Raw genomic sequence first — 13,770 nt, forward strand, 5'->3', positions numbered from 1 at the left:
ACGCCGAGGAAGCACCGGAGCCTTTACGTACGCGCCTACTGTCAACTATTGGCGAAGGAACCCAAGTGAACCAGAGCATTGTTAAAAACTCTCTGGACGCGGCAGAAACAGCAGGACGTTCCTTAGTACAAGGAATACTCCTAAAGCGCCATGTATGGCTGCGCAACTCAGGCTTTAAACCAGAGACACAGGCGTCTTTGATAAATAAACCTGTCGAGGACGCTAACCTCTTCGGAAAAGCGGTAGATGAAGCCCTAGAGATGGCTAAAAAAGAGTTCGACACTATCAAGACTCTTGACCAAATCTCTAAGCCCACTACCAGGCGCGGCTATGGCAACAAACGCTTTTTTCGTGGCCAACACCAACAACAAAATCAACATCAGCAATACCCTGCCACCAATTACCAAACCAATAGTGGGCAGTACAGCCAAAGAGGCCAACGCCGGGGCAAAGGGAGGGGTCGGGGATCCACCCCCAGAGGCTCCCAAGCCCCCAACAACTCCAAGTGACGCGAAGATTCGCGTCCCCTCCCATGCAACACCGGTCGGGGGCCGGATAACATCCTTTCTCCCTGCATGGGAGGAGATAACGTCAGACCGTTGGGTACTTTCCACCGTAGCCCACGGATACTGTATCGAATTCAACAGTTCCCCATCCTACAGACCCCCGAGGGGACGTCGCATGACACCGGAACATCTTGCCATCCTTCTCCAAGAAGTACAACAACTGCTGGAAAAAGGAGCCATAGAGGTCGTGCCTCTATCTCAGGTAACGGAAGGTATTTATTCAGTGTACTTCCTTGTACCCAAAAAGGATCTAACCATGCGCCCTGTATTAGATCTGCGCCCAGCGAACAAGTTTATCAAACCCCAAAAGTTTCGTATGGTAACCTTACAGGAAGTAATCCCACTGCTTTCTCAGGGAGATTACATGACAACATTGGACATGAAAGATGCATACTTTCATATTTTAATGTTGCCAGCGCACAGAAAATACCTCAGGTTCATGATAGAGGGCAAACACTACCAGTTCAAAGTGCTACCCTTCGGCATAGCATCAGCACCAAGGGTATTCACGAAGGTGCTGGCAGTGGCAGCGGCCCACCTGCGCAGGTTGTCCATCCCAGTTTACCCTTACCTCGACGACTGGCTCATAACAGGGGATTCTTACGAAACATGCTTCTCCAATACCCAAAAGACAGTAGACCTTTTGTTCCAGTTGGGCTTCTCCATCAATGAAAAGAAGTCCAGTTTAGACCCCAGTCAAATCAAGCAGTTCCTAGGGGCTCTAATTCAAACAAAGGACGGCCTCGTCTTCCCCTCCAAAGAGAGGGTCCAAAACATGCTGTTTCAAATCCCTCAATATGTAACCGGTCGAGAGGTGACGGTACGCAAAGCAATGCGCTTGCTAGGAATGATGGCGTCGTGTATTTATTTGGTACCTCACGCGCGCCTGCGCATGCGCCCTATGCAAGAGTGGCTCAACAGCCAGTGGTGTCAGGCCAGCGGACTATGGGAGGATCTAGTTGTGGTCTCGCAGGCCTTAGTTCTCTCGCTACGGTGGTGGACAAAGGAAAACATGGAAAAAGGGAAACCCTTTGCCACACCCGCGGCGGAAGCCACTCTAACCACAGACGCATCCCTCACAGGATGGGGGGCGCACCTATCCCATCAGACTGCTCACGGAGTGTGGACTCCGAACGTAGCATCCAAACACATAAATCTACTGGAGCTACTAGCTGTGTTCAAGGCGCTAAGAGCCTTCCAGGAACACCTACAAGGCAAAACAGTAATGGTCCTTACAGACAGCACCACAGCCATGTACTACATCAACAAGCAAGGGGGCACCCACTCTCCAGGCCTGTCCAAGCTGGCCCAAAATATATGGAAGTGGGCTCTCAAACAGGACATGTTCCTACTATCACTACACGTACCCGGGGAACTCAATCTGCTAGCAGACAGTCTCAGCAGAGATTTCCCCCTGCCCAAAGAGTACGAATGGCGCCTGCACGAAGACATCGTCTTCGACGTCTTCACACAATGGGGATTCCCAGAAATAGACCTGTTCGCAACCCTGGAAAACTCACAATGCCTAAGTTACGCCTCCAGGTACCCCCAGAACCAATCCAAGGGGAACGGTCTGTCGATGCAATGGTCAGGGAAATTTGTTTACGCTTTTCCCCCGACTCCCCTTCTCAACAAAGTGGTGCACAAGATGCACCAGGAACAAGTGACCATGATACTAGTGGCCCCAATGTGGGCACGACAACCATGGTTCGCTCACTTGATGGAGATGTCTCTATCCCCCCCAGTAAAACTCCCCTGCCCGTACAACATGCTGTCTCAGGACAAAGGCAGGACTCTGCATCCATGCCCCCAGAACATGAACTTAGCAGCTTGGCTCCTGAGATCATAGAGTTCGGACATCTACAACTCCCGCAAAGATGCATGGACATCCTCAGGGAAGCCCGAAAACCGAACACTCGCCACTGCTATTCTAGCAAGTGGAAAAGATTTGTCATCTGGTGCAGGAGTAAAAGCATCAACCCTATTGACTGCTCTCCCACACATGTGGTCCTATACCTGACCCACCTATTGGATTCAGGTCTAGTGTTTAACTCCATTAAAGTCCACCTAGCTGCACTTTCTGCATACACCACTTCCCAACTCAAAGTGTCGTGGTGGAGGATCCCTGTTATAAAGGCCTTCATGGAGGGAGTAAAGAGAATACACCCCCCGATAGCTGACCCAGCTCCCGGATGGGACCTTAATGTGGTACTTACCAGACTCATGGGCTCTCCATTCGAACCCATGCACAAAGCATCTCCTAAACACCTCACGCTTAAGACTGCTTTTTTAATAGCTATCACCTCCATCAGGAGAGTAAGTGAACTTCAGGCTCTTTCTATTCTAGACCCCTTCGTTACAGTTCACAAAGATAAAGTGGTTCTACGCACTCACCCTAGGTTTCCTCCGAAATTTATTTCTAAATTCCACGTAAACCAATCTATAGAACTACCAACGTTCTTTCAAAATCCTTCCAATTTGGGAGAAAGGACTCTGCACACACTAGATGTACGCAGAGCGGTCATGTTCTACATGGAAAGAACCAGACCACTGAGGAAGACTAATCAGTTCTTCGTCTCGGTGGCAGCAGGAAGAGAAGGAGATGCAGTTTCAAAATCCACTATTTCTAGATGGATTGTTCAATGCATCACTCTCTGCTATACTCTTGCTAAGAGAGAACTGCCCTTTAGGCCAAGAGCACACTCTACTCGAGGCACGGGGGCATCCATAGCATTCATTGCAAATGTTCCCCTTGAGTCCATCTGCAAAGCGGCTACCTGGAGTTCTGTGCACACCTTTACAAAACACTACTGTCTAGATACACACTCTAGATCTGACTCCCAGGTGGGACAGGCAGTATTACGACACCTTTTCTCTACTGTTCCTTCTCATAACCCACCGCCAACTCCGGGTACTGCTCGCTAGTCTATGCACAGCATGTGATTCTAAGCAGATTAACAAACATCAGAAGAGAATGCATTACTTACCGTAAAAGCATTTCTTATGGTTGTATCTGCTTAGATTCACATGCGCCCGCCCTTCCTCCCCGCTCGGATGGAAGGAACATAGACTTCCTTTATATATCTCTCTCTTTTCTGTACTCACTCACGTCTAGAAGGCTCCCTCAGGGCAGAAAAAATACAAACAGAGGGACCTCGACGCGTGAGGGATTGTGGGTACAACGCACGTCACTATAGGGATAGTGTTTCAGACACGCCTTGTCGACGTCCCCTTTTCGACTACGAAAAACAAAATGCAATACTCCACAGTGACCACTGGATGTCGGACCTATGCACAGCATGTGAATCTAAGCAGATACAACCATCAGAAATGCTTTTACGGTAAGTAATGCATTCTCATAGAGTTCATTCTAGCACAAAACTTTCCCATGGATGGAACAAATTCTGATCTAGCAACCTCTCAAGGTTTCATATATAGTATTTGTCAGAGGGTCACTTATTTTCCTAAAAAGGGAGAGTTGTTTCCAAAGATACCTGGCCTTGAGAGATATAAGGCAGAGCTCATGGCCGTTAACTGCCTGGGGCACTGCCATAGATAAACCCAGTAGCTCTTTCCACAGCTTTCCCTGAACGCTATTGAGAATCAGACTCCTTTCATGGGTGCAAAGATCGAGGGCATAAAGTAAGATGGGCTCACATTTGGCAAGATAATATCTCCTTGTCAGTATCAGAGAACATCTGCAAACCTTCGCTTTCAAATATTTTTTTAGGGATTTAAGTTTGCAGGCCTTCTCATTTTGTCTGTTTCCATTATTTCACACTGCCCCTATTTGTGAGATTGTACCCCAAATATATAATGGCCTGGACCTGATCCACTGTTTCGTCACCACTTGTAAGTCTGTATCTTTCTTCTTTTGAAAAAGACCAACGTCCGAGATTTGGATGAGTTATGCAAAAAGTTATTAGCAACTGCATAGAGATAGAAAAGATAGATTTTTTCTCCTAAGCCCACAAGGGGTTCGATCCAAGAGAATAAAGTAATCTGCAAAAGCCATCCACTCGACCGTCATCCTCCCCATCCTGGCCGGTGCAATGGAAGGTCCCTGCCACACTCCCTCCACATCGCGCACGTACAGGTTGAAGAGAATTGGCGCCAGTGAGCAGCCCTGTTTGACCCCCACATATGTAGTAATTTCCCTGGATAAAGGACCATCCTTAGTCAGACGAACCCTAATGGTTGTGTTCGTGTGAAGTAATGCGAGGAGCTGAACAATCTTACGCGGGATCTTCATAGCTAGCATCTTGGACCACAATTTCGATCTTATTACTCCATCAATTGCATTTGAGAGGTCCAATGATGCTATAAACACATCTCCTATGACTGGTGTACCGAGTCTCTTAGGTGTGCCAGAACCGTTGCATTTAGGTTAGTTCCCAGCTCTTCCCTGAAGCCAACTTGAAATTTACTAAGATGTGAATTGTGCCTGACCACTTTGATAAGGTCTCTTAAGAGCAGGATGGCAAAAACCTTGCTAGCCGCATCAATAAGCGCCAAAGGTCTATAATTTCTCGGATTTAGGATATCGCCCTTCTTATATATTGGTACAATAATGGATTGAACCCAAGATTCCGGAACACTGTGGGTCTCAAAGATGTAATCAAAAACTGATTTCAGAAAATTGGCCTACAACCCAGTTGTGGGGCAGCCTTGATGACAAAAGGCGGAATGCCGTCAGGGCCGAGGCTCAATACGGCTTAAGTTTGTGTATGGTCCATATGTTGTCCTGATCCCATGTACAGCCTCCAGTTACCTTGGATCGTAAATCCATATCTGACCCTATAACACATTTTGAGGGAAGCGCAAATTTTAGTGTAGAAGGTAATTCAAGCTGCAGCTTGTATTGGACAGTCTGGACTGCCCTTAGAAGGGACTACGGTCCTATTAACGGTGGCCCAGAATTTGCCATCCATGCCCTTGCATAGCCTTTCCATCATATTCTGGTGGGAATACAGATAATGATCCATCCTAAGTGATTAACCACATTTTTGTGTCTCAAAATGATCTTTTTCTTTAGAACCAAGAGCTCCCTTAACGATGAGGACTGTTTTTAAGAGCCACCAGGTCCCTTCCTTTAAGTTTGGAGTTGTGAATTCTAGAGTCCCATCTAAAGCTCACAGATTTATTGGTGTTGTTGCCTCCCACTTTACTAACTTTGTAGGTACAGGCAGCATGATGTTACACAAATTGCCCCCTCGTAAGTTGGAAGTATCCCCCTATTCAGTCTGAGCAACTTTAATTAAATGTTCTGTAAGGAGGCTATTAAATCTCCTAATGGTGTTAGTGTTCCAATTAACCGATCTCCCTTGTTTCGCCATTGTACGACCCATAAACTCAGGTCTTACTTGGATATCTGGAAGGGCCAAAGTCAGAGTGAAGGCTGAAGGGGGTATGATCTCCCAGGTCAGTGTCTGTGAGCCACGTTCCCACGCGCTTGTTTCCATCCATTAGCGACGTAGATTAAATCAATCCTCGAGCTATAAGAGGCCCTCTTCCACTTATGCTTGGGTAATTCCGAATTGCATGGGTGGTCCAACATCCCTAGATCCCAACCCTCCAGAAAAGTGTCCCACTGCAGCCCCCTACTAAGATTGGGGTAGAGAATCTTAGGGATGGCCCCCCTATCGTTCCACTCTGTACCTTCGGCACATAGAGAGTTAAAATCTCATCCATCACAATGCGTTTCCCAAGACCCTTCTCACACCATTCCCCCAAAATCTTACTGAGGGACTCCTCCACTTTCTCAAACGGCACTTTGATGGGATTCCAATAAAGATTAAACAGCAATATAGGCTCTAGCACTTTCTCTATATCCACTGCAATACCCAAGAGCCAATCCTTACAACAGACCACTCTACACTTGAACCCCAAATTGCGATCTACTGCTATAGTCAAACCCCCACTAGGGCGTCCCGCCGTACCTTTAGAGGCAGGATGTGAAAAAGTGTGGAAGCCCTCTATTCTCAGGTGATCAACCATCACGGTTTCCTGGAATAAGTAAATGCGTCGGAGGGTGTTGATGGAATGTATACCCAAAAATGTGTTCAAATGTATACTTCCACACGTATTGTATGAAATAACTTCTATATTAGTCATGTCATGCACATCCTGAACCCTGTTTTAGGGTCTCCAGAGTTTTAAGTGCTGGCTGTAACCAAACCAGTCCTGTCCATTGTTTAGCAGACTAGAAATCAAGGACAGAACTGGTGTGGAACTTATAGATGGATTAGATCCACAATGTACCATTTGCCCCACTGGAATAGTCGCAGGTTCCTTGTATGCAAGGAAGATATCGGCCTCCTTGGCACAGGGAAGTGTCAGCAGGTTAAATCCCAATGACTCAAGGTTTTTTCTTGAGCTCGGACCGTATCGGCTGCCATCTCTGAATGGAAATTACATACCATTCGGAGGTTATGAGCTGGCAGGGATATGGCATCAATATCAGTGGTTATGGATCGAAGTGGAGGGATTTTCTTAAAGATATTTAACAGATTAGTTGTATTTAAATTGGCCACTTGGTCTGCCTTATTGTTATTTATCCAGCCAATGATTTTACCTGTATTAGTCGAAGCAACAGGGTGTTCAGGAACTAAAAGCTCCTTATTTTTAATTGCACACTAATTTCTCAGGTTTAGCTGTAGATATTCCTCGATTGCTGTGTATAGCCTGTGAGCACTACACCCTTAGACATATTATTAGGGACCAGCCCACTTTCTTTATTAACCATGGACAGTCCCTCAATTATCTGGAAGCCTGTCAGGGGAATTGCACTCACTACAGGAACTAAGGACTGTAGGCCCAACGAGGGGGAAACCCCCAGTTGCCGCAAGCCAGTAGAAATGTTGGCGTGCTTTGTGCAGACTATTTTTCCAAAGGCTGTCATGTTAGTTTTGTCTGTAGGCGGTCTTGTACAGGCACTGCTCTAGGATGGTTTTCTTCCCTTTCATATAGTGTTTGCATCTCTAGATCATTAACTGCCTCCCTTCCAACCAGGATCTCCCCCTTTGGCCCTTCCCCTGGATGGGCCGTATCGCCACTAGAAGGGTTACCAGTACTAGGCAGTTTAAGATGATCTTCCTGAACTGGTATGTTTCTGATTGCTCGAATATTGGAAATCCTCCCCTTAATTTTGGTATCTGGCATATTTTTAGTTTTCTTAGTTATTCTCGCCACTCTTTTCCTCCTACGAATGGGTGACAGAGGAACTTTGTTAATGTCGTAATTAGAACAAGAGGTCCTTCCCCCCGATTATGCAAATTTGGTAAATCGGACGTTTCAGGAGGTAATTCCACTGTTTTTCTTGTGTATTTGGATTTTTCTTTGCACTTAGTCCCTTTAGGAGAAGGAGTCTGGTGTACTACCACCTTCCTGAAAATTCTCCGCCGTATTGCGACAGGGACATAGGGTTTCTTCAACTCTTTCCCCCGCCTAGAAGAGGGAGATGGCCGATCCCCTGAAATCATAAATTCTAGTAATGTAGTGAGTTTAGCATCAATAGTAGCCAGCCTGATGTTTTGATCGACCCTCCATCCGTCATCCTCTTTCACCTGAAGGTCGTTCTTCGTTTTACCCTCTACAAGACCCTCCAGAGAGTCCAATCGTACAGTCAATTCGTTAAAAGCCGATTGTTGCCCAGCCAAGACACCTCCCAAGGTTTTCTGTGTCCCCCCCAGGGTTTTGAGAGCCATATTCCAACTAATATGTAAGTTAGCAAGGAGGGGCAAAGTCATGTCGCCACCTCCCCAATTAGCTGGGGGGATGTTGCTCCATTCTAACAGGAATAGGGGGTAGGCTTTCATATGCCTCAGACTCGCTATCTGGGGCCTTATCCACACTCCGGCCTTCTGGTCCATCCTAAGACTGTGTGCCACCCTCTTTGACATTAATGGGCGAAGAAACTTTCTCTTGATCATAGTTTTTCTCTGTACATCGAGGTCCTAAAGTTTCCTTACCTCGTCCCCCTATAAGATCTGTGATAGTTTTGGATTTTGTAATTTTGGAGAGTTCTAAAAAGGCAGCCCCCTCCGAAAGGCTCCTTAAACCGTTCCTAAAGATTCCAGAAATCTTATTGGCAGACTTGAGTCTTTGGTGACACAGGGTAGAGGCATCTTTCAACTGGCTCTCCAAACTTCCAGCGTTAGGTAGGTCAAGCCTCTCAGAGATTGGCCTTGTATCATTATTAGCAATAAGCCCTTAGTTGGACTTGAGAAAAACAGTCCTAACTCAAGGTTGTCCCTGAGGATTTCGATGTGCTTTCAACCAGAGGGTTTGCCAGCTCTGCCCTGCATAGGGGAGTGCTGGTCCTAGTCATCTGCCAAGCGGTGACAAGGGGGGGGGGGTCTCTGCACACGTTCACTAAGCATTACTACTTTGATTCACTTGCAGGGCAGGATGCCCTTTCTGGTAGAGCAGTTCTACATAGTTTTCTGGTACAGGTGCCTCAATATATACTGGCCCTGACATCCTGTCCCGCATCTAGAGGCTTTGGGCAGAGCTGCGTCGCCTGCAGATGTAGATGTTTCTGAAGAACAGCTGCGCTGGGATAGGGATATCGTAGATGAGTCCAGTGCGTTATCCCTTGTATTAAGGTCAGTGGTTGTACATCGCTCAAGTGGGGTTGTGCAAAAACAGCCTTAAATCCAAATGGGTGTTTCATTATAACATTTTGTGACAAGCCCTTGCAGACTGACTGGAAACCCTGCATGTACATTAGTTTGGTCTTCCACTGACCTCGCCAGAGCACTTGTGGAAATTCTCCCTTAAGAGCCTTCTACTGCTAACTATATTGTGGCTTGTATTGAATTGCTAGAGAGTTTTTGCAGTTGTACTGTTATTTGCAAAATAATGCTAGAACAAACACTGGATTGTCGTTTTTTGTGTTAATCTATGATTGCTATTTCTATTTTATTCAAGTTTATAGTACCACACTGTGGATTGGACAGTTGGACAAGCGAACAGCTCAACAGGATGTTGCCAGTCTTCTAGAAGAATTTGGTGCCATTGAATCTATTCACGTATGTACTGAATTAACAAACTTACATCAACACTGTTATACTTAGGAAATTGTGTGTATGAACAAGGAAGATGTAATTAGATATTATCTGTATAAAACCTACTTTTATTGATATTTCTATCTCATTGCATTGATTGAATGTTATGTTAATGTTAAAAGTACTTGTACCGCACACTGTCACCACCGGAATGGTCCCCAGGTGCTCTGGCGGATCTGAAAAGGAGAGCGTGAAGAAAGGGAGGTTGGATGGGTTAGTAGGGTGCATTGGAAATAAGAAAGTGAGAGTTCTGATGTCCTCAATTCGGTTTGCACCATTTGCTGAGCTTAAGGGCGGTTTTCGGCACTGTTGTGCCGAGATATTTGTATTTGTTTATTTATAACGCGCAGACCATCAGGCCCGGGGGCATCAGGGCGCAATTTGTACAGGGTTGCAAGAAAAGAACATACATGGAGATAAATTCCAATAAAAGTATACCAATACAGCATAATAACAATCTTAATAATTACAAATATTACACATGGTACAGTGTCCCTAGGCTCTGTAGAGGAAGTATCCCTGAGGTAGTTGGGAAGGTAGCAGACCGGAAATCGTGCAGGGGAACAGGCGGGCTGGGTAAGTAGGACAGATGTCTAACACAACTATTGCTGGTCAAAGAGCCAAAATTTGGTTTTATTCTTGAAGGTGTTGGAGTCTTCAGCTCTGATGGCAGCGGGGAGGGTGTTCCAAAGTTTGGAGGCTAGGACAGGGAAGCTAGTGCCTCCCGCTTTTTGGAGCTTAAACCTAGGGATAGTAAGGCAGGGAGTCTGAGCAATTCTTAGTGGTCGGGCAGTGGAGTGGCGCGAAAGCCGACTGCAGAGATAGATCGGAGCCTTGTTGGCTAGGCATTTGTGCGCGAGGGCAAGCGTTTTTAGGGAAATTCTCTGCTTCACGGGTAACCACTTAAGGCTAGATCTGGCTTCTGAGATGTGGTGGTTACGAGGGATGTTCAGGGCCGCTCGAATTGCATTGTTCTGGGTGGTTTGGAGTTTGGACAGGTTTTCTTGGGTGGTGCCTAAATATAGAGCACTGCAGTAATCTATTTTTGCCATGATAAGTGTTCTCGCTAGTGTGACGCTATTGTGGGTGGTGAGGAATGGTCTGCAGGCTGAAATGAGTTTGCACGTGTAGGCGGAGGTGGACCTGACTGCATTAGTTTGTCTTGACAAGGATAAGGTGGAATCCAGGTAAAAGCCTAGTGTTTTAGTGTCTTTCGAGACTTGTATGGAGTTGCCGTCTATGATGAATGACTGATAAGATGGCTCAAGTTTGCTCAGGCGTTGTGATGTACCCAGGATAAGTAGCTCCGTCTTATCGTCGTTCAGACATAGCTGGTGCTGGGCCATCCAGGCTTGGATGACCAAGTAGACGTCATTGAGGGCGTTGGTGTCAGCAAGATAATCACCAGAGATGGGAATGAGTATCTGGGTGTCGTCCGCATAGTTGGTGTAGGCGACACCCAGATAATCAAGCACATCAAAGAGTGGTTTCGTAAAGATATTGTAAAGAGTAGGTGACACGCAAGAACCCTGAGGAACACCGCAATGAATAGGGGAGGGAACTGCGGCAGCGGAAGGTGCAAAGACCCTCATAGATCTGTTGCTCAGGAAGGCTTTGATCCAGGGCGCTGCGGAGGGAGAGAAGTTGGCAGCAGAGTGGAGGTGCCTGCAAAGGATCTGGTGGTTAACCAAATCAAATGCGGCGGAAAGGTCGAGGAGTAATAGCATTGCTAATTTGCCCTTGTCCTTCAGGACTTCGATCTGGGTTTTTAGGTCTAATAGAGCCGTTTCGGTCCCATGTCTGGGCCGAAATCCGGATTGTCGTAGACCTAACAGATTGTTTGATTCAAGGTAGTTTTGGATCTGCAGGTAAGCTGCACGGTCCAGTATCTTCAGCAGAAATGGTACTGTAGTAATAGGTTGGAATTTCGTAGGTATGCTTGGGTCAAGGGAAGGTTTTTTTAGTAGCGGGATCACCCAGGCGTCTTTAAGGTTGTCCGGGACAATACCTGTTTCAAAGGATGAGTTAATGAAGGCTTTAATGAATGGGGCTAGGTCATGGGCGGAGTCCTTAATGATGAGAGCTGGGCACGGGGTCACCTTGGCAGTTGGATGGTTTCATCCTGAGGATGTTGTTTTCTACTTCGGTGACAGTGAGCGGTGCGAAGGTGAAAGGTTTGATGTTGGCAGAGTTGGAGAGGGTGGGCCTAGTAGGGGAGAATGAGCGGTTGTCACGCCTCAGGCAGTCCTGCTTTTCTTTTATTTTAGATTGGAGCGTAGAGATTTTGGTTAGGAGGGCTGCTTGAATGTTAGCACACCATTTGCTGTCTTTCGTCCAAGTGTCTGGCGGGGAGACTGGGGTTTCGAGCTCTTTTAGGACTCTAAAGAGTTCCTTGGAATTAGTCGGCTTGCATGATACGATTATTAAGCGAATCTTTTTTAGCAATGATGATGGCGTCTTTATAAGTGAGGGAGGCGAGGAGGAAGCCGTCTTTATGCTCATCAGATGGGTGGCTTTTCCACTGGTTTTCCGCGCAGCGTTTGACTTTGCGGAGGATTCTTAGCTGTGGAGTGAACCATGAGTTGAGATGAGCTCGTGGTTTAGCCTTTCTAGGTTTAATTGGGGCTATAGTGTCAATAGCCGTGAGCATCGTTTGGTTGTAGATGTCTGTTAGGGAGGTGGGATCAGAGCAGGCGCTGGTCGCCGCATTAAGAGAGGGGAGTAACAGTGGGAGGAGTTGTTCTCTTGTTATATTTTTTTTATTGCGGGTGGGGAGGGCTGGGGCTATGGGTGTTGGGGCTCGCGGGGTAGCTTCAATGTTAAATGTTATGATGTGATGGTCAGACCATAAGCATGGGGAGTTATTGAGGACCTGGATGTTGCAGTTGGAACCGGCTAACCAATCGATGGTCCTTCCTTTGATATGGGTCGGTTCTTGTATGTACAAGGTGAGACCAAGGTCAGTAAGAGCATACTCCAGATCAGTTGCTACAGGATCCTTAGGGTCGCCGCGACCAAGATTGAAGTCACCTAGGATTATTGTTTGGGAGTTGTTTTTTGTTTTGTCAAGAAGAAGAGTGGAAATTTCACTGACAAAGGTGGGTGCCGGCCCTGGGGGCCTGTAGATAAGGTGAAGGGTGGCCATTTGGTTAGGTGTTAGTAGTAATTTGATAGTCAGCAGTTCAGCTGATTCGAGTTTGGAGTCGGATACCACTCTTAGGTCAAGGGAGTTTTTGTGGATGAATGCCACGCCGCCACCTCTAGTATGGGCAGAGGAGCAGTCACAGCGTGTGATGCCATAGTCAGGCGGTAAGGCCAAGGATAGAGAAGGGCCAGAGGCGGCATGTAGCCAGGTTTCGGATATGGCAATGAAGTCAAGGTCGGCAGTGGTGATAAGGTCGGCTATGTCAAGAGCGTGTGCTGTGAGGGATCTAGCATTGATGAGGGCACTCTTGAACACCGGCAATTTAACCCCTGTGGTCTTAGTTTTGCAAGTGGCGGTGGGCGAAGGCAGGCTGGGTGGTGTGTGTGGGGCTTGCTTAGTGGTGTTGGTGCGGGAAGGACGAATGCGGAATCTGGTGCCTAGTCTCTTGTTCCTGAGAGTGAGGGGGCAAGGTTGGTTAGGAGTTGGTTTTGTGGCAAAGTGTTTGAGCCAGAGAGCTGGGTCATTAAGGTATTGGTTAATCTGGTTGCAGGGGCGTGAGCGTCAACGGTAGTTGCTGAAGGACTCGTTGAGGGTGTCAAAGTCATGGTGGGTGACGCTGGGTCACGTAGGTAAGGGCAGGCCAGGTTATTAACCTCAAAGGTAGGAGTGGTTGACTTGGGTGGTTGGGTGAATAGGGCGAGGTGTGTGGTTAGGAGGTAGTGCAATAGAAGGCGCACGCTGATGTGCATGATGGTGGTGCTGGCTGCCAGAATAGGTTCCCTATGAGCTTGTTGACAGGGACAAGATAGGGTCTCCTTGAGTGGGACTGGTGAGATAATGGAAGGGAGTGAGGATGCTCTGGTAAGGCTGGAAGCCTGGGCACCTAGATAGGGATAACCCAATGGCTGGAATGCACAGGTCAGGGCAGCCCTAGATTAGCGTAATCACAGGCTGTCGCCCAGGGCAGTGGTAAACCTAGATTAGACGTGAC

General features: G+C 47.1%; 1 protein-coding gene across 2 annotated transcripts in view; it reads left to right on the forward strand.

The window, feature by feature from the left end:
- The window catches only part of SCAF4 (SR-related CTD associated factor 4), a 1,175,829-nt gene that overhangs the window by 553,131 nt on the left and 608,928 nt on the right, over nucleotides 1-13,770 (forward strand). For both annotated transcript variants that reach the window (XM_069636348.1, XM_069636349.1), the window contains exon 15: nucleotides 9,498-9,598. In XM_069636348.1, coding sequence (XP_069492449.1) covers nucleotides 9,498-9,598 — 101 coding nt within the window. The remainder of the gene's footprint in view (nucleotides 1-9,497; nucleotides 9,599-13,770) is intronic.

Source organism: Ambystoma mexicanum, chromosome 7p (assembly GCF_040938575.1).
Source record: "Ambystoma mexicanum isolate Mex_15411 chromosome 7p, UKY_AmexF1_1, whole genome shotgun sequence".
In the NCBI taxonomy this organism is placed as follows: Eukaryota; Metazoa; Chordata; class Amphibia; order Caudata; family Ambystomatidae; genus Ambystoma; species Ambystoma mexicanum.